Source organism: Haliaeetus leucocephalus, unplaced genomic scaffold (assembly GCF_000737465.1).
Source record: "Haliaeetus leucocephalus isolate CR32 unplaced genomic scaffold, Haliaeetus_leucocephalus-4.0 Scaffold636, whole genome shotgun sequence".
Taxonomy (NCBI): Eukaryota; Metazoa; Chordata; class Aves; order Accipitriformes; family Accipitridae; genus Haliaeetus; species Haliaeetus leucocephalus.
Window position 1 is genome coordinate 5,747,231 of NW_010973072.1, and position 27,946 is coordinate 5,775,176.

General features: G+C 38.4%; 1 protein-coding gene across 1 annotated transcript in view; it reads right to left on the reverse strand.

The window, feature by feature from the left end:
• Window positions 1-27,946, reverse strand: part of SHISA9 (shisa family member 9) — a 192,076-nt gene that overhangs the window by 10,614 nt on the left and 153,516 nt on the right. The window contains exon 3 of the mRNA XM_010578482.1: window positions 9,409-9,564. Coding sequence (XP_010576784.1) covers window positions 9,409-9,564 — 156 coding nt within the window. The remainder of the gene's footprint in view (window positions 1-9,408; window positions 9,565-27,946) is intronic.

Here is a 27,946-nt window from a genome sequence, read left to right on the forward strand (position 1 = left end):
TGCAAGGGAAGGTGAAGTTTTCACAGGATCACCTTCCATAGCCTCGGAAGCTTTGCAAACTTTCCCACTATAAAAATTACCTAATGTACTTAATATTATCATTAGGATAGGACAGACCGTTATTTTCATGATTTTTTTTTTTTGATCCTGTAGTATCATAGCTACTACATATCAGATTTAATTTTTTTTTCAGCTTTTCTTTTCCTCTTATCCTTCTTCAAATAAGCTGTCAGAGGAAGGACTTTTGGAAAAATTAACTATGCATTACAAATCATGTTATTGCTCTTCCTCCCTCTGTGCCTCAAGCCTTTTGTTATTATAGTATGAATGTGTAGGAGTAAAGCAATGATCTCTGTGGCTTTTATCTGTGTAATTTCTCTCTTAAACACATTTACTGTCTTTAGAACATCCCTGCAGAACCAAAATAGCAGACAGATAACTGCTGCTATTTATATTATATTGTTAATAAGGGATTCATTCCTATCAGTTGTCTTAGTAGTCTTCACTGGTATTCATGGGTAATTCTGAAGAACATCACACTACTGCTATTGACATATATCCATGTACAAAGCTGAAGAATATTAAAGTTTTGAGTTTTTTAATTTGGTTAGAACCACAAAAAAAAAAAAGTATTATTTGTTTACTTCAGTAAACTTGACTTTCAACAAAGTAATCCTCATAACTGCTTAATATTACCACGCCAAACCTGAAAGTTCATGTCACAAACATTATAGATGCACCAAGGTTGAACGTAATAGTTTACAGCTCTGTTGTCTGCATGGAGGCAGATTCTCATGTACTTGAAGAAACAATACTTTCACACAAAAATAACCCCAATGTGAATCCATAGAACTATGGAAAACAAAGTATGAGTATAGGAATTGAATTTTGTTTCTCACTGAGTTTGCTTCCCAAACCCTAAATTCCTAAATCTATTCCTGAATTAAGCATATTGATTGTAGTGGGATTTCAGAATTGTACTCTCTGGCTTCATTCCATTATCCTTTGGTCAGTTCTTGGTAAAATTTAAATCAAAGCCCTTCCTTAAAAAGCTACTTTTCATTTTCACCTTTTGAGTTTTAAAAATAAAAAATCCTGGATCATTTATTATAACCTGATTTATCTTTGAATATTGTCAGCATGAAAGACTACTCATTAAATAAAACTGGCCTCTGAAATCCTTTAGTTAGAGGAACTTTTAATTCAAGAAAATTTTATTTCAAGAAAATTATGTTCAAGACTTTTTCCCCAGAATTCATTCAAAGTTGACACTTTAAAATAATTTAGAACTTCACTTCCATGTGCTGAGTTTAGAACACTTTCTAAGCACTGCAGGTATTTAAAAATGATGATGAAGTCAAGACGGATTTTCAAAATCTCCGTTAATTTTTTGAAAAAGAGCTATGGGGGGATTTGGGACACCAGTAAAGTTGTAAGTTTTGATCATTTGGCACTTCTGAGAACCACTTGCAGGATATCACATGTTGAACACCCGTAAGAAACTCTTATTTCAGAAATATTGCTGTAAATGACCTGCACAGCTAATAGTCCAGGAGGAAAAAAAATGAGTGGAGTATGTTCAGAACAACCAGTGCAATTGATGTGTAGGCTCCATGGTTGGAACTGCAAAAGTCACACTTCAGATTAAATCTAGACTTTAGCTGGGATCCCACAGTGTTACTATTTATCTGCAAGTATTCACAGTTATTTTCATACCTTTATGATCAACCTCTACTCTTAAATAATAAATAAAAAATCTGCATTGCAGAATGAGAAGTATGTTTATATGTAGATATATGTTTATAGTGTAAAATAAAACAGTTACAGAGACGGATATTTAAGAAGGGTTGCAAGTGAAAATGCTTAACTTTGTTAAATTTTGTCTTCGCCTGAGCAGAACTTTGGTTTTTATTGGTTCACTTTTATTTAGTGTTTTTGCCTAGGTGTAAAGTTTCACTCACTCATGTCTTCACATCACTTAATGTGTAAAAAATCTCGTGCATAATTCATTAACGTTTCATAGAAATAGGTTTGAATAACCCACACTTGATATAGATTTACTAGTTTCAGTCCTGTGGCCATCATTGATCTCAATAGATGGAAATAAAGCTAGTTACTGTAAACTGAAGTCAGCTTAAGCTGACTGCAGTCCTCAAAGACAAAAGACAAGAAAAAGACAGTAAAAAAAACCTGAAAGACTAGCATTCTGTAGCAGTCAACTGGACTCACATTACTGTTACTTTGGATCTGCCTGTTGTGTGTTATAAAAGGAGAAAATTACTTTTTGTTTCATTTTGATTCATTATCACATAATAAGGATTTTAAAAATCAACTAGTTTCCAGAGAACCAACATAATTTTTAGTGGAAGAGTTTGAGTTCTCTGTGATGTATAACTGATGGATTATGGAGTGGTGTTTATAATCTGAACTTTTCTGACTTTATTGGTGACAGTTTCATTTCCTCAGTTTTAAAATACATACTGGTAACAAGAAAAAATTGCCACTTCTCCTTTATAGGGAATCCACTGTAGGGAACAGGGGTGGAATGAATATCAACTTCGGGAACAAGAATTAAGGATGCACACATTTAAATTTGCTATTTTGGCATGAAAAACAGGCTGAGAATTTATTAGATCCTTATAAATATGCTTCATTCACCATAAAACCAGGTAGTGGACCAAATTCAGACAAAACAAATTCACTAGGTGTGAATCAAACCCAGAAAACTAAAAATACTGAGATAAACCTAAACTAAATGGACCTGAAGGTCAGATTTCCTTTCTTTCACAAGTTCAACATGTTGCTAAGGTCTTAAAAATGAGACAACGTAGATGGAAATGTTTTAAGAGCATCTTATTTTGGTATTAAAACTGCTTCTTGTGAGAGAAGGACTATTTGCAATTTCGTCCCAGCAGTCTAAATGTCGCTTCTGCCAAGACCAATTTAGCCCCGAAGGGTTACCTTTTCATGGCTCCGTTTATTTGCTAAAGGATGGCATAGGCAATGGCTGCTTTGATGCCTGATTATGTACAGCAGAATTCCCCAGTCTCAGAAAGAATAACACCCTGTAGATTTTATAGTAAAATGTTGTTTCTTTAAAAGGCTGTAAAAGAATGTCAGCAATGCAGCTGATCTTGCTCAAGATACTGAGGCTTTGCACAAACAGCATATTTATAATTAAAATACAGCTACCTCACTGGAAGAAGAAATGAGTTTGCTGGATAATAAAATAGGAAAATATTTTAATCAAGACTCCCCAAGCATTTTTTATTTACTTATGACAGAGTGCCTGCAGGTATCAGAAGCCAATCTGGTGAATAACAGAGAAAACAATTAAATGATTTAGTGGAAGCAAGAAACAGCCTTGAAAGTTTGCACACACCGAGCAGGATGTGAAGTTTGGGGGGGTCTCAGAAGAAGGCATAGGTGGAACAGGTGACACCGGCACTTCATCTAGTTGGGAAATGGGAAGGCTGAGGCAGCAGTGCTAACAGGGGGATGGTAAAGTGAGGCTTGCTACTGAGTGCTTCTTGGCTTTTCTCCTGTGCCTGAAGGAGAAGCAAGGATTAAAGTATGAAAGACTTCCTTAACAAATGAACACTCAAAAGCTGCGAATTCTCCAGCCATGCTGGGCTAAGTAAATAATAATAATAAAAAGATACTAAGCTTTTATGTCCTACTTCCTTGAGACGGATCCATAGTTCCAGTGTTGAATTGGACAGGTTGCCTAGTGTAGCATTACCCATGACACTGAAGATACATCTAGATATATGAAATCATTAACTGAATCACCCTCTGGATATGACAAACGATGCATTAATCTGTACTTCCTTGCCTGTTTTCATGGTGTTAAATCCAGCGAGCTACTCCCATGTCCCAGATTTTTTTAATCCATTTTTGTGCAACTGCTTATGGAAGTAGTAGCTGAAAATTTCTTTACTTTTTGAAATGAAAGAACAATTCCTTTTTAAGCATTCCAAAGAAACATGAATATTTACCTGTCAGTGTAACAGTGTGGGTGGCATGGGAAAGTGAAGTAACACAAACACATCATGTTCAATAGTTCCATAGTTCTACTTTTTCTAAAAGTTGACTGTATCAACCCCTGTGAATACACAGGCAGGCCTTTTTCCCTGTTGTGTGTTTCCGTTTTTCCAGTTACAGTATTTCTTTCCATCCCAAAGCACAACAAACTATAGGGAACAGTACAGAATCTCATTTTCTGGTGAGATAGGTATCAGATTCTTAGGGGGCAGTTGTGAAGTCACTTCTACTCTCATAAGACAGATCTTGTATCAGCATAGAGTTATAATAATTTCTATAGAAAGTGAAGATCTGAAGCTTAAGAGAAGGCAACACCAAATTACACATCAGACAGGAGGATGGTTCAAAGATAACACCTTAGGAGTTAACCTTATGGTGATCTTCCCCTTTGGATCCCTGTGTGTGTGTAGTTGTAAAGGACAAACAAACCAGATAGTTTTCTCACATGCTGCACCTTTTTGAGGGTGATGTTGCCTTGCTCATTGGCACACTTGCGACCACAGTATTTTCTATATAGTAACAGTGACCTAAACAGGAGATATTTATTCCTTGAGTGTCATATTTGCAGAATCTCACTTTGGAGTTTTACAGCTGCAAGCAGAGCTGGAACACTGTCTACTATTTCCTTCGGGATCAAAGAACTGTGAAGCTTCAAGAAATGCTGGGAGCTGTAGACTCAGAGATGTGATGGTGAGTCTGCTGCCAATTACATCCTCCTTCTAGCTTCACTATATCCAATCAATTAGATCTGATTTCATCCCACAGGAGACTACAACTCCCAGCATCACTGAAGGCTTTCTTGGTCTGAGTTTCAGGAAGGAATTCTGTCCATTGTTTGGAGATTTAGGGGGGGGTAAGGGGTTGCAAAAATTTAAACTGGCTGAATTATCTCTTCTTAAGTCATGTCCAGTCAGTTCCTCAAAGGTTTGTGTGTGTATGTGTGTGTGAGAGAGTGGAAGAAGAAAGTTTATGAAAGAAATATAAAATCATGTTAAACTGTAGAAATACTTGTATTCTCTGTTTTACATGTATGTCTGTGCACCTCTCCAGCAGCTGAGTGGTCTTTCCCCCAGTCCTGCAGGGCTTTATAAAAGTGGGTCTGGGCTATTTTTTAATTTTTGCAAGAAGCTCAAAACAAAGTTAGTCACTTGGCACTCCCTGAAACTCAGGAAAGAAAATTAACCGTTACTGAGCCAGGCTTGCAGAAAACTGTGACTGAATAAATATAACCAATACCTCAGGATAGTGAGGCCAATTTGAGCTCTAGGAAACTCTCATTAAGCAACAGGATGGACTCCAACTCTTACAACTTAGCAGAGTGGAATTTGAAGTTGGATTGTTCATGCTTTCTGAATGAGTGTCCAAATGATGTGTATAAAAATTTGTGATGAGCTACCTTTGTATGTCCTGGGACTTGGATTTCATGAAGGTGTTCAGATAAAAGATCTCCATCCACTTGTAGCTTTAGGCATGTCAGGATTGCTTACGTGAGCAATAGCCATTTAAACATGGAGTAAAAACATGGTTGATGAGCTGGAAATAAGAATAATTTATGCAGAAATACCTCTTCTCCACTTTTCACATAAATAATCAAATACTGCAAAAGCACCAAAGGAAACCAGGATCATGTGGTCTCAGGTGGCCAAAAAATTGAAATATCTGAACACTGGGTGTTTTATTGCCACACAACATTCAGTGACCACTTTTGGTGGGACTGGTCTTACAGCTCATTAACCCGTTCCCTCAGATACAGTCTCTGACATTCTTTGGTGGGACAAATTTGGCACCATTGAAAAAAAGATTCTCTGGCTCAAAAATGGACAAATAATGGATGAACAGAGTGCACCTATCAGTCAGGCTATAGATGCTCGGAGATGGATTACTTATCTGTTCTTTCAGTAAGTGTGTGTTGCTCTGTCTTGTTTCCTCTACCTTCTGCTGATTATTCCCTGGTGGTGTATGTGTTAAGGCAGAAGGAGAGTAGAATTCTGGTGCAGTTAGGAAAACAGTAAGTAAATCTCAACTCACTATTACCTTGTTGTACTCCAGGCACTCATCTGAGAATATAAAATAGGCACAGAATGTCCTCGCATTATTCAGAGATGTAAATGCCAGCAGACAATGAAAGGAAAAGGTGAATTTAGTCAGTAGCCACTGGTCAGTACTTAAGGAATTCTGGAGGCTGCAACAAATAAAGAAATTCTTAACAAGAAATGAGGAAAATATCCTCTTCCATTGAGCATGTAAGGGTTTGGCTGTGCAGTTTGAACTGATTCACATAAAAATATTTCACTTTTTAAATAAAATACATCTTCATTGGCCTTTTCAACTCTCTTCTCTCCTGTTGTGCTGAATCAGACACTGCAATGCACACATTGCATTGCATACATGCATGAATAGTCCAACTTCAAATTGCACTCTGCTAAGTTATATGATTTGGAGTCTGGAGTGTAGCTTTAAAATAGCTTCCCAGGGATCAGCTTGTCCTCACTACCAAGGTATTGGTCAGTCTCATTCAGGAACACAATGCAAATTAATAGCAATGGCACTGTTTTCTCTTGTTTTCACAAGCACTTGAGTCTTAGATACTGAGTTTAATGCAGGTCCTGAACACGATCCAGAAAAGAGATTACTGTGACTTGCTGCTTTCCCATGAACTGAATTTCCACAGCAGCAAGTCACTGTGGGATGAGTAGCTCTCTTCTAAAATTAGACAGCCAAATTTTTAGGACATCTGTAGTTCAGAAGAAAGCAGCTGTGTGGAAATTAATTTAATACTGCCTCTGGTAAAGCATCACTTTTTCAGTTATCTAAACTTCTTACCATGTATGGCCACATTATGAAGAGTGATATTAATGTACTATAGCTACAGTTGCTACAAAGCAATAAGAATGCTTCTTCCTCCACCCCCAGCCCCCATTAAAGAAGAGAATTAAGCACAGTGGACTACACCCGAACAAAGGGATCATGCAGAGTAAGAGGCACTTAAATGAATATGGTTTGCCTCAAACACATGGAGAAATACAGAACACGTCCCTTATTAAATTTCTTTTGTTGCAAATGAATCCAGCCTCAAGCCACTATCAATGAATGCAAAGGAAAATGGACTACACGCACTCATTAATCTGCTATGGGGATCAGTAAATCAGTAAATGCAACTCTGAATGTTAGCATATGAAAAATGCCATTGCCCTATGACATGAATACCAGGTCAGGGTGAACTTGGTCTGTGTCTATTTGTTCAAAAGTTGTTGTCAGGTTAAATATATATCGGCGGGCCTGATGTAGGCTGGTTGCTATTTCCTCTCAAAGCTCTCATGAAGCCAATATGAACTCTGCAACGTGCAGTCTGGCTAGCTTGATGTCAGCATGGTCACAAACCCAGGCCTGGCTGGCATCATGAAAAAAACCTCTTTGTGATCTTGGGATGTACTCAAGAGGTACCTCTTGGGAGGAATCATGGCCTTGAGAGTCTGCAAGTGGTTAAAAACTGAGTGTATTTAACTCTTGCTCTATACGTCCAGACAGAAGGTATGAATGTATAACAGTTTCAAAATCTCTATTGTTTTCTACTGAAAAGTTTGGATAACAATGCAGAACTTTTGTACTTTTCTTGTGAAAATTCACCTGAATCAAAAACTTGGCTAATGTGGTCTGAGACCAATAGATCTACAGGCAAAAAAAGAGAGAGGATAGGAAGGATAGAGGAAAAGGACAGGAAAGTAGTGCAATCCTCCTGGAAGAAAATGTCCCTGAAAGTTATGTTTAATTTAGTTTAAGATTCTGAGAGGCATTATACAACTTCTGGAGCTAAAGTGCACAATCTTTCAAGGTTGATTTAACTATGGTTATAATCTAGCTGCTTTAAAAACTTGTACTCAGACACCCAAGAAATATCTAAGTTCTAATTTAATAATTTTAAAAAATAAGTACATTCAGTGGCTCTTGGGCAGATGAGAGAAGTTTCTTTTGAGTGTTTCACATCTCTCATTTTATTATGCTTAAGTATCTTTTAGCTTTGATGATTGGCTTGACCTAAACTGACATCTGAAAAAGAAGCCCAATATCAGTGATTAATCTGTGATAATCACCACGTCATTACACAGTATCATCTTTTGAAGGAATTGTACAGCTAGTCTGTCTGTATTCAAAATTCAGGAAAGATACTAACCCTTGTCTTTTATAAACAGATTTTAAAATGCCACTTGTAAGAAACAAAAACGGCAAGCTAAAGCAAAGCTAAACTATTTGAGATGGGACTTCAACATACATTTTGTTAGAGGTCTGCTATCCTGAAGTTCGGATAAAGGAATGTCAGTTTGCAACGAAATTTTTTTCTGGTGTGATGAATACTAGATTCTGAAGTCAGAATGTCCTCAGCTGTTCTGCTGTTTTTCTGAGCTAAATAGCTCTGTCTGGAAATAGGCAGTGTGATACTGCCCTTAATTCTTGGGGAAATGATGTTAACATCCGTATGTGTAAGCTGAGCAAGGGTTAGTGAGAAGCTATGAATAGACCCCCCCAGTTCTTAATTTATTATTGTCTAGAAGGGGCCTGAAATGTAAGATGATAAAGGCTTTCTGTCTTCACATAGTGTGTAGCAGGTATTTACAGCCCCTGAAAAGTATTATCAACTTATGCTTCCAATATGAAAATTATGTTGAAATCTTTACCCACTATTGTCCTTTTCCCTCCCCACAACTGTTTCTTTGAGGATGTTCCCCCATTTGCTTAAAATAATAGTGTATGATATTAACCAGAAAATAGCTGCCACCGGGATCTGTATTAGGAGTTTTATGATGTGCTAATTGTTTGAAATCATAAGGCCTCAGAATATTCCTCCAGTGACCTACTAAAGCACATCCTGCAGAAAACATGAAAACTCTTACTTCAGAAGTGTACAAGTACCTTCTCTTTTTGGAAGTATTTAACAGGTGTCTCAATTATATGCTTTAAAATTGCAACATATCTGATGTTTTTCTCTCTCATTTGTGCAGATAGGTATGGAAAATACTGAAATGCATAGGTAGGCATATTCAGGGCATAAAGAACTAGGGAACACTGTGCATACAACATAGGTGAAACTTGCTGAAAAATGGTGTAGAGCAGGTATGGTGTGGTTTTATATGCATATATAAACACATGTATATGATCACCAATTCTTACATGTAATTTTATTATCATTAGTTGTAGTCAATTTTTAATACATTTCCAGCTAACATGATATTCTATATGAAATTCTATCATGAAGTAGTCCAGATGAGCAAGACTTTGTTTTTAACTTTGAAGCAGAATGTCAGCTGACAACAGCAAATGCAACATATTGATCTAAAGGAGAAGTCATGCATCGTGTTGCTTACTTACCAACTGCCTTTAGAGAGGCGTACTTGTTAAGCTCTTTGCCTGGGGGCTGTTGCTCATACGGGTTTGTGATCTGTCCCAGGCTGGGATATGAATGTTGATGTGCCATCTGAGGGAGGAGGGGAGATGTTGGCATGACATTATTCATCTGTGGTGGATCTGTATTAAAGAAAATCGACAACCATTAAAAAAAAAATAAATCAGTCTTAAGGTTTTAACATCATTATCCAGTACAGATTAGACAGGATACGTCATGAGATTTAATGGAACAAAACACTATTTACTACAAAGTAGGAGTTTGAATACAGCAAACCTATACTTCAAACAGTTAATGGCATGATTAAAGGCAATTGTAGCAATACATGCTATCTTTTGCATAAAAAAGATCTTCGAACTAAAAAATAGGTTTTCACAACAATTGAACACCAACACAAAGACTTAATTTGCTGTAGCATTAGGATATAAACCAAAACTTGAAGTTTATTCCAAGGTAGCTTGAATACAGGGCAGTAGTATCACTTCGTCTGTGCAGTTAAATAGCCAGGCTAATTTAAATTGGCTCATGCAGGCTGCTGCATATATGCAGTTACACTGCTTTTAACACCAGAACCAGCTTGCTTATATGCACAGCATTACGTTGTGTTCTGTAGACATTCCTCACAGTGCAGAATGTGCAACTTTGGCTCATGACTATCATTAGGTAATTTCTACAAAGCTCAAGCTTTGTCTCTATGTTTTTTCCTTTTCCCTGACAGTAGGTATTACAATATCATACCAAGATAACATTTTTTTGTAGCAGACATACCTAAAAGCAGGAGCTAATTACTGTTTAGGTACAGTTTTATACCAGCACTCACCCCATATCCATTCTGTAGCTGATTTGTTCCTTTATAGTAGAGAATACAGCCTGGATACTTTTCTTTCTAAGATATACCATAGTTTATTAATTGTTTTTAATGTTTGATTCCAGACTCTAAAAAGTTTGTTCAGAATTGTGTGCTGCACTCAGTTTGCAAACTTAAATTTCAACAGATTTCAATATGGTCAGCCTATCTTTTTTGCTGAGTCTTTCTCCAGGCTGTGTATTTTGAGATATTTGGAGCTGCTTGTCAATCCTAGAACCTTATCAAGGCTTCTGAAATCAGATGAGTGCATTTTTCTCCTGTAATGAAACCATGGTGCTGAACTGGTGACAATACAGTAATTACCACAGCATCAAGCACAGGCTTATGATCATATAGAAAGAAAGCTGGGCAGTTGGGGAAAGAAGGCTTATTGTGATGGAGTGAGTGGACCACCCTGCAAGTGCCCACAGGATCTGGCAGGAACCAAATATCCCTGTAGTTTGCCAGGATTTTAAGGGAATTGAGCCACTTGGCTTTCCACTGCTCATTAATGAATCTGCGTGGATGAGCAAGAGCTCTGAAACCAGTTAACAGATTTACTGCTGGGACAGAAAAGGAAAGCTAAGGCTTTTTTAAAATTCCTTATTCTTCACCATTGCTGCTGCCTGGTGCAGTCTCTGGTGTTCATGCTGAGGCTGCCCCTGCCTCTGCAGAGGAGTGTAATCACATCCTCCTACCATACACGTATAAACAAGTTGTGAGGGCACCTCGAGGCAACTCAAGAAAAACAGTAGAAGTGTTACCATCTAATAACAGTATGATTCTTCATGCTGTTGCTGGTTGTTAATAGGGAACAAACTGTTTGTGGATAGTAGGTAGAGCTGAATAAGAAATTATTTTCCCATAACAAAAGAGTTTTTCAGTAAGTGGTTTTTTTTCTTTTACCAAACAAATGAAATCTGAAGTTGGACTTGTTTTTGCAAATATTGTGTCAGATCAGGAGAAACATTTTGTTGTGATTTCAAAATTATATAAAATAAGTTGGCTCAGTTTTTAAGAGAGAAGTGTTGTATCTTCCACATGTCTCTCTCTTATGGTTACACCTACAAGTACACTTTTGAGAAGGAATGCTAGCACAGATGTATTTCAGTAACAGGGCAGCTCTAAAGATACCAGCATGGATGGGACCTTTAATAGAAGGAAGGTGTCAACCTTTTACCACTACCTTCACTAATTTTTTTCTGAGTAGAGCTAAATCAGCACTTTGTAGATGTGAAGTTCGTCACTACTGTGAAGTTCCCTCGTGGTAATTCTTATTATTCAGTCTGTCAAAACATCATGATTTCACTGTGATGAAAGTATTGTGAGCACCAGTATTTCTGCACTCAGTGCCAAAGTGACTTGCAGCTGTAGAGACTTGCAAAACCAATGTAAATAAGATGTAGTTAACCAGGACTGTTTTCTTAGCTGTGTTTCTTACTTAGACCTATCATTTTTACTCAGTCACATCTTTAAACGTAGTGAAGAAAGTTACCCCAGAACTATACTGTGGAAAATGAATTAGGTATACTTGGTTTTCATCCCAGGTATTCAGTGGCCAACTATGTTGTTACTAGGTTGCTGGTTTACTAATGTTGCTGGGGTTTGGTTCTTTGAGTGTTTATGAAGATGTAAAGAAATATGTTTTCCATTTCCAGATCATCTTTGACTTCTCTTTTGTCATGTTAAAAGCCCAGAACTCTCCTGAATTATGAATTTCAAGCAAATTCATGATAGTTGTTCTTTCACTGCCTCACTTACTGCACAGTGTCCCTCACTCATACCCAGATGCTTACACAAGACTAAGTCATCACATAGAAGACACAGTTCAGATTACTCATTCAATTGGCCATTTGCACAAAGTAAATTAAGCAAAAGGCCAAACTCTGGCAAAGTGCATTGAACTATATTGAAGAACGATTCCTATTTATAAAGAGACTCCCATTGGAATGGACTCCTAGGGCCTAAAAGGAAAATCTCAGCTTGGTATGCACATCTATCTAAATGTGAATCATACTAAATTTTAGTCTAACTGGCCATAACTGATGAATGTTGCGTTTGTTTGCAAGCTTGCTAAACTGTGTGTGATCTGATTCCTTATCTTTTGGGTTTTAGAAATAAGTGAGCAAATGGTACTCTTATGTTGTTTTTGCCACACATAGTTAATGTAATGATGATGGGTAAATTCACCTATATTCGGATGCTATTTAGGAAATGTTCGTAACTGAAGTAGCAAAGGTATAATGCAAATTCTGCAGCAGGCAGGGTGCTGGGGAGTGTAAGTCTAACCACCGGGGGAGCCCAGGCTCAGCCGTGAGCAACTGGGAGGTTTTAAACAGGACTTGCCTTGCCCACTCTGGGGCAATCCACATTCATAACTAAAAAAGGTATTGGCCTCAGCAGTGTTGTCTTATACTTGTAAATACTGCTTCAGTCTCAGCAATACTGAATAGGGATTCTCTCAGGAAGTAAAGAAATTTGTCTACAAATACTTCACAAGATCTCAATGTGAAATATGAGATTTTTCAATTTGAGATTTTGCCTTTTTTTCCTGAAACTGGAAAAAATAGTAAGTGTTACATTTTGGGGAGTAAATAATGATCTATTGGATTATTCAAAATATTTTGGGGTACAAGGGATTGGCTTCAACTAGAAGAAAGTTTAACCAGAAAAATCCCTACCAGCTTTATCACTGACCTCTAGTGTCAAGTTAAATCCTTTATACTTATAAACCAGATATTCTGTGATTGGTATTTGCAAATAGCTGGCTCCACCGAATGGGGGCAACTTTAACCTGAAAGCTGTGGCTGTGCTGATACATTCCTTTTGGCAACCTGACACTGGTACATTGTCCAGCACGGTTTTCCATATAAGCAGCTGCACTGTGCCACTGCCAATTTATGTATTTATTTTTAAAAGACAGACAATATGAACATCACAAAAAGTCAAAATGCTGTTTGTGCCGCAGCTTTAAGCATGAATAGTTAGACCTGATTAGCAATGGTGATGTTGTAAAAAACCTGCAATATTCGCAACCTATCTTATTTTCTGCTGAAGCAAGGAAATACAATGCCAGGCTGCTTCCCAACCTCCCAAGACTCTGAGGAGTCATTCTGGATGTAGTGTTAGTGGTTGCTGCCTACCTTCCTACTACCAGCCCAAAAGGAAGCATTTGAAAAAGCATGCTGGAGCTCACCACACAAAAGCTAGACGTCTGCTGGGCAGAAAATTAGACATACAGGAAAAAAGAAAAGCAAGTAAGGTCTTCAGATGCTGAAGAGTGCTTTTGACTATTATTCCCTTAAAAGATCTAGGTATAGAAAAGCTTGTGGGTGGCAAATGGAGCAGAAAATAAGAACTGGAAGGAAGCTGCACCAAAACCAGTTTATAGCTAGAGAAAGTGGGTTTTACATCCCAGCCACCAACAATGAGCCTTTGGAAATAGCTAAGGCATCAGCTTCTGGTCACAGTCCCAGTAGTTGATGAAGACTGATCATTACGTTACCTGTTTATTACCTTGACCTATATCTCAGGCTGTGCAATTGAAACTTGTATCCAGATGTCACAGCTAACAGCTTACTGCATTTTTCAAGAAAAAATGCTTTTTTTGGAGCATTTCCACCTCTCCCTGATTGTGAATTTTGGATTTGCTTTAGTGTGCATCACGGTGACAACAATAAGGTAATTGGTTGCTGTAGTTATGCTGCGCTCTATCCAATTAAGATGGTGTCATATCTAATTTATGCACTTCATTCAGAAATCAGGGAATGGGCATCTCAGCAATTATTAAATACAAATAAGAACCCGATGTGGAAACATGTGATGGACCATGGTCACATGTATGAGTGTGGTGAGATAAGGCATAAGCCCCCAAACATTTTGTTTGTTTGTTTTGTTCTCTGCATTCTTTATAGAATACATTGTGCAGTTCACCTAGTTTGATTATTCTTTTCAAGAAGCTGCCAGGGTTATGGGAAATACTCAGGGTTAGAGGAAGGGATGCTAGTAGGCTGCTAGCAGTAATAAGCTTGTTCACTGTTTGAGAGCCAACAACCTGCCATGAATGTCCCTTAAGCTCAGCTACTATCGTCCTTCTCTGCACCCATGGGAGAGTGAAACCTGTTCTGTAGAGTGACCTGAGGATTCATTCCTTTCTGTAGCAATGAAGTCAATTATCTGGTGCTTGAAGACAGGGAAAGTGAAAAAAATTCCATAGGCACAGAATGGAGTCTATTAGTAAATGAGCAGTTATGGGCATAAGGAAAAGAACAAATGAGACAGGCGATGCAATAACAAAACAGGAGAGGATGGGGGAAGGGCAGGAAAACAGAATGGGATTTTGCTATAAAAGCCACCTGCAGACACACATACAAAAGAAATGAGAACAAGACAGACAAAAGAAGACTGGGAATTCAAGGGGGGGAAAGGCAAAATTCAGAGCAAAATATAATAATAGCTGAGCATTTTCAGATTCTCAGGAGAAAAAAATATGCCCTGAATTAACTAAAGTTGAAAATAACAGCTATGAAAACAGGACAGAACTGAGTGATTATAGAATGAGTATAAAATTGCTCCCCTCCCATCCATAACTGCACTGCCACCAACAAGCATATTTGCCTCTTTGTTCTTGAGTGTATTATACTTAATTATAAGACTAGCTTACTCAGCGTTGCAAATCCATACTCATGTTCCTACAGGCCTCACCAACAGAAACTGCAGGTGCTATTTCTGAAAAATCCCGGATAGGATGAACGCTGTGGGATTTTAACAACTTGACTATGCCTGTAAACTAATTCCTTTCAGACCAGTTCCTTCTTGGATAAGAAGACTGTTCTCTGTTCATGGTACTGAGCTTCCTGTTGGCGTGAAACTCAAATCCTTGGCCTATATACTTGCTCTTGCCCCTCTGCAGCTTGTCACAGTGCCGTTGAACTGATGCTCCCTGAGGTTTTGTGGTGTGCATTTTCCTACACCCATGTAACTTGGGTTTTTTCTCTCTTTGTAGGTATTGCATTACCGTTGCCATTGTCTTTTTATTTAGATTCTTTGCCCCTTCCTTCAGATTTGCATTAAATGTTGTGTTTTGAAAGGACATTCTTATTCATATCTAGTGCATCATTGCATGCAGAGGCATACAAGGGTATATTCTGCAACAGCTGGTACCTCAAAATCAGGCTGCACACCCATTAGAAAATGCACTGTTTGTACACATATAGACAAATACGTAGAATGTGTGGTCCATCCAGTTTAGTAGCCACTCTCTGTCCAGTACTAGATGTGTGACAGGAGGGTGCAAGAGCCCCAATGGCATTTATATGCAAAATTGTCTCTGAAAGGTGTGTGCTTATCCCTTACACTAGGGCTTATGCCCAAAAACAGCAATGCAGGTTATGCCCCAAAACAGCAGTCTTCTTAAACCCTTTGGTTTGCATTAACTGTTATAAATCTGCATGGTCTTGTTCTCCACATAGTCATAAAATGGTGTTTCAGCTCTTGTTAAATTAATGGCACTCTGTAGCAACATTTTCCACAGTCTAGTACAAGTCGTGAACTGGAAAGTATTCCTATTATCTAATCTTAATTTCTCTGCCTTGCAATTTAACCAATTTTGTATTTTAGCAGGAACAGATGCTCACAATCCAGTGTCTGTACCATTCATTATTTTATATGGCGTTTTTTCCACTTTTCAAATATTTTTCTCTTTTCTGAAGTAAATAATTTTCTTTCAATCTTTCTTCATCTGACAATCTTTCCAAGGTTTGATCATTTCTGCTGCCATTTCTCAACACTTGTAGCCTTGCAATGCAGCTTCTGCGATGAGGTTCTACCCTCAGTAATACATGGAGTTGTGTTATTCTGTACACAATGGTATCATAAGTCATCCCTATAAGTCTCTGTCCCTTATGGTATGCACACTTTTTTGTTTTCTCATCAGTGATGCACAAGTCATGCAAGTAGTTGTATTTTCCCTAAATGTAATAGCTCTGAGGCAATACATATTTTTCATGGCAATTTATGCTAGCCAGTTATCTGTTCTGTCTCTGCACCGTATCACAAAAACATTCTTGTAACACAGACAACCTACCCGTCTAATCACCATCACAAAAAGGATCTGAGATGAGTGGGATGGCATTTCATCCAGCAAAAAAATGTTTCTGTTTAATGGAAGTGACAGTCTACAGTGTAAATGCCTGTCATCAAACATACTGTCTTGTGCCTTCCCCTGTCCTATCAAGCAATTGTAGGAGTTAGTCCCATGCTACACTCTTGATTCTCCATGGTGCCACTGAACGTGAGTGTCTCTCAGCATACTGAGGTCTAGTGCTGTATGTTTTGTATTCAGTTCCTACATGATTAACCTCTTGGTCTGTTGCTGTCTTCCATGGTAGAGGTTGCGTGGTCTTTCACATATGGATATCCTCAGTGGATTTCTGAGGAGAAGCTTTTTTTTCCCCAAAATAGAAAAATGCTGGACACGGGAACACCTCCGCTTACACTGTCAGATTCAAAAAGGTATTAAATTCCTTATGACACAATGGTGTTGTGGGCTGTGCTGACAGCATGGAGCATAGGCAAGTGAAGTGTATCCCCTGCTGCAAGCATTTATGAATCAGCAGGTTTCGTAGTGCTGACCAACACCAAAGTTCCTGTTGGTTCAGGTTGAAAATTGGGAAGAGGTAGGATGGCCTAGTAACTCTTAGCACCTTGTTGATCTAATTTGAGACACTGATGAACAAGGTTATTGTGGATGCAGTCTTTATGAGAAAGCATTACAGTAGGGAGATTCGTGAGCTGATGTTCAGAGACAATGTCGCTCATCTAGACACGGGAAAGAAGGTCAATAAGCCAGGTCACAAAATCCATGGTGCTCTGCCCTTGGTGCATATCTTAGGAGGAACTGACTTTTCTCTGGCAGGAGAGGTAAACTACAGAGACATATCAGTGAACTGTGTAGTCAGAGTGCTGCTGTTGCTCAAACAATGCCCCGTGCCTGTTTTTAAATGGCAAAATTCCCAAGTTTCATTCCAGTGTGGTGGAATTCTGTGCTGCTGTCAGATGAAGGCATTGCTATCTACACACACTCATAAAACAAGATGGACTCTTCATTCACAATACTTTTATCTGAAGTGCAGATGAGGACAGCACTAATTTTACAATACAAATCCTTCCCTCTCCACTCCTTTAATTTTCTATCTCCATCCTTCAGGCACTTACCTATGTGAATGTCAGAGTTTATATTTCTCTGAATAATGATTTTAGGGGGGGGTTGAAGCATAAAAGAAGGAAAATTAGTAGCAATGTGACCAAAGAGGTGCGGGGCTCCACTGCCATCTGAGTCCAGCCAGGGAAGTGCACGCAATGTTCCTGTAAAGGGGCCTTTTTCTTCCTGAATGTGCTGCTGCCACTTTATGTTTAAATCTATGGGAAATATTTATATATATAAAAATCTTATGCCTATGAGCTCTTCTGAACTCGGTGTGACAGGTTACAAATGAGAAAAGACACAACTGCACCTTTGTGTATCAGTTAAATTCAAGAGCTGGTGACTGAAGCTTCCCATTGTCTTCTAGATGAAGTCTGATGCTGTGAGGTGCTGAATTCTCTGTGATCACAGCGATTCAGGAGATGGGGCCTTCATTATGTTTCAGGTTTGGGCTCCTTGTTTCTGGTTAGACTCCAAGTGTGTAGGAGCAGAGTTCTGTGAAATCAGTTGGCTGTTTTACTGCCATCCAAGGAAAGTGGGAGTGGGATTTCACTGGCCTGGTGACTAAACTGGCTGGAAGACTCTCTTTTCTGCTTTTCGTTTCCCTCGGGCTCCATGCTGTACCATCGCACTCACATTCTTGTAATATTTTCTGGGTTCTTGCTTTGCAAAAGCACTACGGTCTGAGGTTGGTTTTCCATGTAGACTTTTATTATGTGACACCATATCTCCTTTTATGAAGGTTATTTTTGTGTCCTCTGGAGGTTTACTTTTCCTTCAAAATTACTCACAACCTGACAGACTTATAATCCTCTGATAGGATTTGTGACATTGTAATCTTCTCTATAGCAACCTATTGTGGCTTCACAAACAGAGGATTATAACCTTTAAGAAGGCAATAAGCAGATGAACTCTTGAGATATCAAGACCCTACATTCATATCAATTTCCAGTCCTTGAGTTGTGGGAGGGCAGGGAGCGGTGCTGTGTTCTCACTCCCACCCACATTTCTGGTTTTCTTCATCTTCTTTTGCCTCAAGTAGCAGAATTGAGAAATTAATTAAACCCACCAGATATACACACTTTGAGCACTGCAAATATCCTTAGCTATGCAAATTAAGAACAGATAAATTCAGCAAATTTTACTTACACAACAGAATTTTTTTCTCCCAGAAGAATGTTCTTTACACTTTCCCATAAGGTATTAGTTGTTTTACAAGTCAAACACTTCTGTACCTTTTCATAGAAATAAAAAGAGTCTGCTAAGATGTACCAGCCGGCTCAGATTCTTTGTTTTCCCTGTTTTGTCTTTCAATTAAATCACTTTTCTTCCAACAATTAATGTACTTTTACTTAATGGGAATGTGCCTGTCATTACAATATTTATTGTAAATGTTTATATGCCTTGTTTATTGTTTTCTCTTCCCATAGTGGTTATTGATGACCAATAAGTGTAAATTTTTATGCAGCTTGAATATATTAAAAATTCCCTTACTTCAGGCATTCCACTAGTTTGTCTATTAGCTGTCCCAATATACCAACTCTTTAGAAGGAAAAGATTAGACAGTATAAAAACTATAAAGCAAACATGTTACCAACTTCATGTCTTTGTTATTTACTGTTATGTCTAAGCAGTAACTTAGTGGTCCCCTGCCTATAGCTTGTAGGTAACAAATTGCCTGCAGGATTCTCACATTGCTCATGGACAAAGGCAACAGAAGAGTTAAGGTTTAAGGCAGACATAGAGTAAAAATTGGAAGGAAGTTGCTCAGTGTTGTTCCCCTTCAGTCAGCAAAGGTTGAGGACCATTTCACTAGCTATTCATCCAGCTAATGTGGGGTTTGAGAAGTATTTTACTTAAATATGTATCTCACCTGAGTGTATGCCAGTGGCATTTTCTGTCCTGATATACCTGGCCCAGCAATGGAGAAGAGTGTGCTTTTTACTTTCTGGCATAATTTAGTTTATTCTTTTAGAGTCTACCTAGAGATGAAAATGTATCAGTGTGCTACAGTGAAGCTGTAATATCCAGTTATGGATCTCTTCTTTCCCCATCCACACGTGCAAGTTTTATTAACATAGGTGCCATTTTGTTTTGTTAGTCTGTGTTAAGAAAACAAAAAACAGAGAAAGAACTCAGAAGGTCAGTGAAGAATTAGACTTCTATTCTCAGAGAAATAGCCGTAATTTGTTATCTTTTAGAATAGCAGACAACAAAATTTAGTGATTATGGAGTAGGATGCATGTTATCTTGTTGCATAGAATCACAGAAAATACAAATGACTGGCTTTTCAAAAGATTACCTCATTTATCGCATATTCCTCTCAGGAAGGATTAGCTATACCCTTGATAGATGATAGCCATGTTTTTAAAAAGCCTCCAGTGAGAGGCTCCACAGCCTACCTGCACAATCTTGTCCAGTTCTAATGCTATTCTGGTGGTATCTTCACCATTAGAGAACTTGTCCTATTATCTGTTTTACATTTCCTTTAAGGCAGTTTAAGTCCAGTAGTTCTCTTATCCTCCAAGGGTATGGAGAGCAGATGATTACTATCCCTTGTGCTGCATCTTTTTATGTATTTTGAAGTCTCAGCACTACAGAATAGGAATGTTTTCTGTCTTATCATATAGAATGATTAGAGGTCTCGGAAATCCAGCCTTTCTGAACACATCTTTCTTGAGGTTTGGCATCTCATATCTTCTCATATGTCTCATATCTTGCAGGACGTCTACTTATTTATGCACCCTAGTATGCCATTTCATCTCTGGCATCAGCACGGTGGTGTTGATCCATTTCTGCCTTCGATCCCCTAAAGCCCAGAAATCTTTTTTGTCAGACTGCTCTGACATAAACCCCTGCATCTCATTTAATAGGGAAGCACCTTGGTTCTTTCTTACCATTTTTCCAGCTTTTTAGAATCTTTTGATCTGACCTTCAAGGCCTTTGAGGCCCCTTCCAGCTTGGTTTGTCCACAAATTTAGTAAGTGTATGTACACTCTGTCCTATCATCCTCCTCATTAATAAAAATATTGTGCAATATTGGAGACAGAATAAATCCTTGCAGAACTCTGTTCAGCATATCCTTCCATTTCAAAAAATACAGATCACTGGGGCCTGTTCTCTGAATGCAGGTTTTAGATCATTTTGCACTTACCTTCTAGAAACAGCTTCTGAAATCTTATTAAAAACCAAGTTTTATTATATCTACAGCTTTCCCCCATCCAAAGGGCCTGTTACATTGTCATGGAAGGAAATTGCTTAGGTTTAGCTCCATCCGTTCTTGACAAATCTTTATTAGTTGTTCTTCATGACCATGTTTTGACTAGATGCTGTAAGAAGTTTGATAAATTAACTGTTGATTTCTATTCCTTTCTCCCTTCCTTTCCCCTGTCCTTTAATTAATGAATTAAATTATTACTAAATTATTTTAATTGTGTTCTTTCTCCTCTTTTAAGGCTTGACAGCCCACCTTTGTTTTTGACAGTTTTACAGAACTTCATCCATTGGATGAGTTCTTAAAGTTAATGGCACTTAGAGGACTCGGGTCCTTTCTCTAAGTGTGCAGGATGAATCCTTCTGGGCCATCAGGTAGAAACATGTTATAATTTTTCCAAGTGCTCTTGAAAACTGCCCTTCCTGTCCTCAGGTGTGACCACTCCATTTTCTGATGCTGATTTGGGTTAGTTTCTTGAAACTATTGTCTTTTTTAGTGAATACTGAGGCACTGTCTTCTAAAAGGGACAATTTGATTCTTTGAATCTTCAGATACTAGCTTTTAGTAACTATAAATTAAAGAAAAATGAAGTCTTTTGGAGCCCTATATATGGTTGTCTCTTAACACCAAGCCTTATATAAGCAAGCATTTATATAAGCCACAGTAACTGGGATTGGCCCTTTATGTAGAATAACAGCTTAACATTTACCTGGTTAGTTATGATGTGTTCCACATTATTATTTCAATAATAGCTAGATTCAAATGATCTTCTATTTAGATAAAGTTGTTTTATCCCAATGCATGCACAAGAGTTTCAGCAGAAAAAATTAGGTGAGACAGAAGATCAGCCGAATAGCTTCTTTTGAAAAAGAAGATGCTATCTTTGGGGGGAGGGAGGGAGGATGGCATATTCTTAACTTCTCTCCTATTTTTAGCCCATTTCATTTGCTTTAGGGCTCTGAAGTGAAACTTGAAATGTAATATTGCAAGCAAAATAGACTAAGTATATCTTATAAGAGTAAATATAAAGTTGGTAAGTGCCCAACTCATTTCCTTTAAAGTAAATCACTTCTAACCATGCAGCTTAAGAAAGAGGTTATCATGGCACCTTGCAGATAGGTCGTCTGGCTAAAGTTATGTATCCTGTTTACAGAACTTGACATTCTCACCAGAAAGAAAACATGCTTAAAAACCTCTATGATTTGAGAAGAGGCATGCATTGTCAGCTTACAAGGTTCACTGGTCTTTTTAGTCACAGCAATGTTACCAGTGTGTGGCAGATGTTTAGGTTATAATTCCTGCTACCTACTTGACACTGGCCAGTTACTTGTAACTTTCTCATTACTTACAAATGTTTCCTAGGGTAGCTACTGACAACATTTCAGCAAGAGGTGAAATAATTGTTTGTTTCACGCTTAGGCACTAGAGACGCGAAGAAAGATAAAATGAAAAAATAGATTTCAAAAAATACTTTCTTTTTTGCACTTAAAATTGTGAATTTCAGAAACTATCCTGAGAAACAGGGGAAGAATATCTGTCCATTTTTTTCCTGGAATTATCGCCCAGGTATCTACCAGGGGAAGGGACTTATTCCTAGTTTTTTTAGTTGATTTTAAATTGCAGTTTTGTAAAGAAATGAACATAATATCACCAGAAGCCAATTTAATTTTAGGATTCTAAATAATCTTAAGGATTATTCAAAGGTATACTGAGTGACTTCAGCCTCCTGGTATTTGATCCTCTCTGCTGATAATGTACATACCAACCTATTGAAGGAACTGCCAAGTAGATATGAGAGTGGAGGAAAGGGAGGACAAAGAACATCTTTCCATAATTAGGACATAGGCAATCCTGTATCAACGGGAACATTATTTTCCTTTTTAGCATTTCAATAATGTTCCCATTTTATTTTGAACCTTTGGACTTAAAAGGCAACTGTGATAGCTGCTGTCTCAACCCTCATGTTATTTTAAGAACCTCTTATGTGTAATTTGTGTGATCAATAACGTCCATGCACATACACTGACGTGCAGCATAAAGATGTCCTAGTTCTATTTTTGCATTTTAACGGCCTTTTGTAGAGTGGTAACTCTACTGTTAAAGGGACAGTGGTGAACATATGTTTCGATAAATGAGAAAATACTATTGCTTTGAAGAAGCAAATTTCAATGGCATTTAAAAGACTTAAGCCACCTGAACGGAGGTTGAGATTATCCAACCTCTTACAACCTTTTTGTCAAAATGCAAATATTTTCTTCTAGTCTTTACTGAAAGTAGCTATCAAAATAACTGCAGTAGACTAGGCATGGGTCACTCTGTTCCTCTGAGGATAAGACATAATGGGCTACATTATCATACGCAAGTTGCTCAGTCAAGAATACTCTTCAAGATATGCAGCTGACATGAAGATAAAGCAGGAAGAAGCCTCCACCTGTTCAGTGGTGGAAATCAGAATGGATTAGTCATGTAAGGCTGAGCATGTGAGCTTGTGTAAACTGTTGTGCTATGAGCTGTAGATGTACTACACCTCTCCTTTTTAGCGTGTATGTACATGAATACTGTTGTTATCAGTGCTGCAAGTACTACAGCTGGGATCATTTTGTCGGATCAGTGTCCCAAGGGCGCACACTCATAGCTTATGCACCATCCTCTTTCATCCTGCCATGCCAGAGGTATATCTGAGACCTGCAGTTCTTCCTGCCAGAGAATTGTATTGTGTTGCCAGGTTTCTCTCAGAGGCTTTTCTTTTTTTATTGCTTATTTCTATTCTACATTATCCTAAGTTAGACCTTTTTCTGTGCCTTCCTCCTCCCTATAATCTGTGCAGGGAATGACCACTTGGCTGTGTGGCATCTTCAGCCAAGTATTCTCTTGAAGTTTATAGCTGTCTGTGCTACATGTCCCTGAAAAATATCTGCACTGCAGGTGTCTATACTATCTCAGAGAGGCAGGAATAAGATATGGACCCATGAAATCCTCTCTAGCCTAACTCTTTGGTCTCCACCTTATGTCTGGAGAGCCAAGATAACTGGGTCTGGAGCCATCCTCATGCCCTGCTCTGTCTCAGTGCCCAGATGCATCGTTGGTGTTAGGCGAGGTCTCTGCCAGGCACCGCAGGTGCCCTGACCGGAGTAGAGGTACGCTGACTCCAGAGCAGCCTCTGGCACTACCACTGGGACAGACTCCCAGGCTTGTGAGGGGCCAGCACAGCTGGAGGTAACTCTGCAGTCTCTTCAGAGACGTAGCTGTAGCCAAAAAGGCAAGACAGAGAGAGAAGAGTGTCAGCAGTCCTGTCCTCTTCCTGTCAGCTTATCTGGGGGGGGCTGTTGCTCACCCTACCTCAGTACAGATTACAAGTACCATCTCACCCCAACCCAGCACCCTCCACCACTGAAGGCATATGCAGAAGGGTCTTTACATCCTGGCTGCCAATACCACCCATGCTGGAAAGGTGGCCAGGGAAGGTCTTCTGGATCCCTCATTCCATCCCAAACATTTTATCTTGTTCCTTTTCGTGGCTGCGTTTAAGGAGACTATTACAGCAGAAGGAAGATATATACTGTTGTCTCTACATACCACACAGGTTGCTCCTCCTCTGAGAAGGTAAGAAATATATATATCAGTACTTTTTGCTTCTGAAGAAGAATGGCAATGCCAAGCTAGCCTGATGCTGCAGGAATGGGAGTATTTCCATTGACATAGTTGTGTCCAGAATGGTCACACCAGACACATTTCCCATCCACTTTCTTTTCTCCTTTATCCTCACTTTCATGTTTCTGGTTTGAGAAGACAAAGTTTACAGGCATGTGCCACCCTTCTGTGGCATAACAACAAGAAAAAGAGAGGAAGATGATTATTCCTTTTTAATTGCTGCTAAGCCAATTTAAAATAAAATTTGTCCAGCTCTTATGATTAAAATATAAATTCCCATAGTGTGAATCTACAGCAAAGAAACTGGCCTTCGTAAACTACTTGTTGGACAGTTTCTTTTCTTTTCTTTGGAACTTAAAAAAAATATTAATTAATGAAGTTTCTCAGCTCCTAGGTTATTCCTTTTATGGCATCTATTTGCTTACTATTCTGTTCTTTCTTCTTTTACTCATTACAAATTGGTGCATTCTATAATTTGTAAGTTGAGGCAGAAGTATGAAAATGTAGATCTGATATTTTGAAAACTATCTTATTTAGGGCGAGATTTTGATCAGTGCTCAGGCTAGCCTTTATTTTGTTCCCAGTGAAACTGAGACTCCTCAGCAATAGCAGAATCAGGCAAATTTAGAACATTTCCAAAGCTGTGTCTGAACGTATTTTATGAACACCTACTTCAATGGATTTAGGCCAATATTTAGAAACTGAATTGCAGTAATTCAGTGTATCTTCTGTAGTGATACCTCATCACTGTTTAATTTACAAATGTGGTGCTGACAAATTAGATTCACAGGACCTTTTATATCCTCAACACAGTGTATGTCGGTGTGTTTATTTGCATTCCTCATTGCCAGTGTGCCCTAACCTCACACAGAAGCCCCATACCTCACTGAGAACCTCTTACCCCATTCATTTCTTCTGACCTTCCTGATGAGACTAGCTTCTACTTTGTTTCTCTTTCAGAGCTGTGTTTTATAATGCGGTCACTGTAAAGTGGCTGAGATCAACAACCCTTTTCACAAAAGACACCGAATAAAAATGAGTTGTTAAATTAATTCTTAGTCCCTTGCAAATGAACATGGGTTATGTTTGCACTGATGCCTTGGAGGTGGGGTGGTTGTTATCCCATGACAGTTCCCTGAGCTCTGGTTCTGTCTTTCATTAAACGGTAGGAACATTATTTTGAGTCTGGTATATAACCGCTTGCACTAGTATCTGTATTCATGTAGTATTATCTTTTCTAAATGAGGCAATGTACTAATGACTGATATTTCTGGTGTAAGGATTTTACTTCATTTATTTGGCTACAATCCAAATAAAAAGCTGTTGTCTAGCAGTCCTTCACCTTTCAGCAGGGTAAGTTGGACCTTCTCTCTCTTGATAAATTGATACTCAGAAATAGAGGGTGTTGGGATTCAATAATTTGTTACAATGCCACTACATCAAATGTAAGTTCCTTTAAGAACCGCGATTAGCTAATACAAAATGATGAATGGGAAACTGGGACAGTTTATTTAGCAATTATGCTAATTAACAGTGCTGTTGAACCCAAGTGCATCTTGGCATGTGAACAACACCCAGGACAGATTTTGAGTGCCTGCCCAATGCTACCTGCCTAAAGTAAAATGTGTCAGAAGGCAGGCTGAATGGGGGACACAATTTATGTCCCTTTATAATATGACCATTTTTGTCATTTCTGTCTTCTTATTAGCTGGACTGTTGTCACCCATTGGTCTTTCACAGCGCAGTTCTTCATCTCAAAAATAAAATACAGGCCCAAAAGGGAAAGTGAAATTCACGCTTCTATTCTCACACATTTCTAGTTATAACCTATTACTCTGCATACATTATTTTTAATGAATTGTGGAATGCCTCTTTAGCTTTCTCAGAACGTCTTCCAAGAACAAGGCTTTGTGGACTCCTGCCAGGAGCACACATGTATGATTTGTATGCTGTCCTTTTCTTTTCTTGTTGGTAGCAAAACTGTTTTGGCAACAGCCTTCCTACACTTCCTTCAATTGCATCTTGCTCTAAAACTTTTAGGAGGCAAAGCCTCAACTTTCTCTGCCTTAATGTCAAATCCAGTCAGGTGCTGAGGGCCCCAGTTTTCTGTGGGCTTTCATTTATCACAGCTTAAATGAACAACCTCTGGAAGAACTGAAATTCTAGGCACAGCAATATCAACAGGAGCTAGGCATGGGGTCAGGTTTTCAACCCCAAGACTGTTACCTGCCTGGAAGGCTTTGCTCGTGAGCAAGAAGCTTCCTGCACAGATGACTGGAGCAATGAACTCTTTCAATGTTGCATAGATTATTATGAAATCTTTGCCATGCAATCTTACTATTATTTGTTTATTTATTCCTGATGTGTTAAGAATTTGCCAGGCAGAAAAAGGCACAGTCCCTGCCCCAAGGGGAACCTGCTGGAAGCTCTGATATTTGGATGCCTGTGAACTTCCTCTGTGGCCAAAGGCTATGTCCTTGTATTAATTCTGTCAGAACTATTGCTTCTCAGAGCGTTACTGTAAATAATCTCTGCTTACAATAATGGATCATTACTCAAACTTCCCACAGAAACTCAATATGCTGCAAATGTGTTTCCCTTTGTCTTTATTACATTTCACCTCCAACTTTAATCAATGCTACTTCAGGAAAATTCTCTCTGTATTATATATTTACAGCAAGAAATACTGCGGTTAATAGTTCCTTTCCAGTATAATTAGAGATAAATCACATAGCAATCTTTTAATCTTCCCTTCTGTATCTTAATTATGGATTTTTGGACCATGTTCTAATCTTTTATATAATATTTCTATGACCTATTAAACAACTGTCATGTTTCACCCAAGGGTGATTCTTGCTGATAGTTATAGTGATCCCTTTGCTTGATTGGTAGAGTAACTTGCCTCTCTTTCTTTCTGTTTCCAAGAAGAAAACAAGTAGACATTTAGTTAAACAGTAGTAGCGGACTCAAAGTCCAGTACCTCAATTCCTGACTACATCACAATGGCCTTGTGTACTCATGGTGAAGTCACCAAAAGACTTGCAATGTAAACAGCGCATCTAGTATATTGTTTTTTGGAAACACTCATATACTTCTGCCAGTGGTTTTTTGCATTTGCAGATGGAGAAATGTTATAATAAAACAACATTTTTTCATTTTAACTGCTCTGTACAGACTTTGTGACAGCTAGCGTTTGCTCATTGCACTGGCCTGGCAGAATGGATTCATGTATGGTTAGAAAGATACGTATTATCATGAGGCAGCTTAGTAGGAATGTTTCAGTTTTCAATGGCAAGAAATGGGTGAAATGTATGATGATATCCTACAGCCTTGTTTTATCAAATAGTTGGAAACAAAAATCAAGTTAGATAAGACTTTATAAGCAAGGAAACAGCAATGATGTCTGCAAGACAGAGTGGTCTGCCATTCTAATACAGCACATTTAGTATTGAGCCTTTCCACATCCAATACAATCCACACACAATGCAATTTTGTAGCCAGCAACTCAGATGCCTATATTAGAACTTGTGTTCTTAATGCACAGGAAGTATATGGACAAGTAACCCCCATTTGATTTCAGCAGCGAGA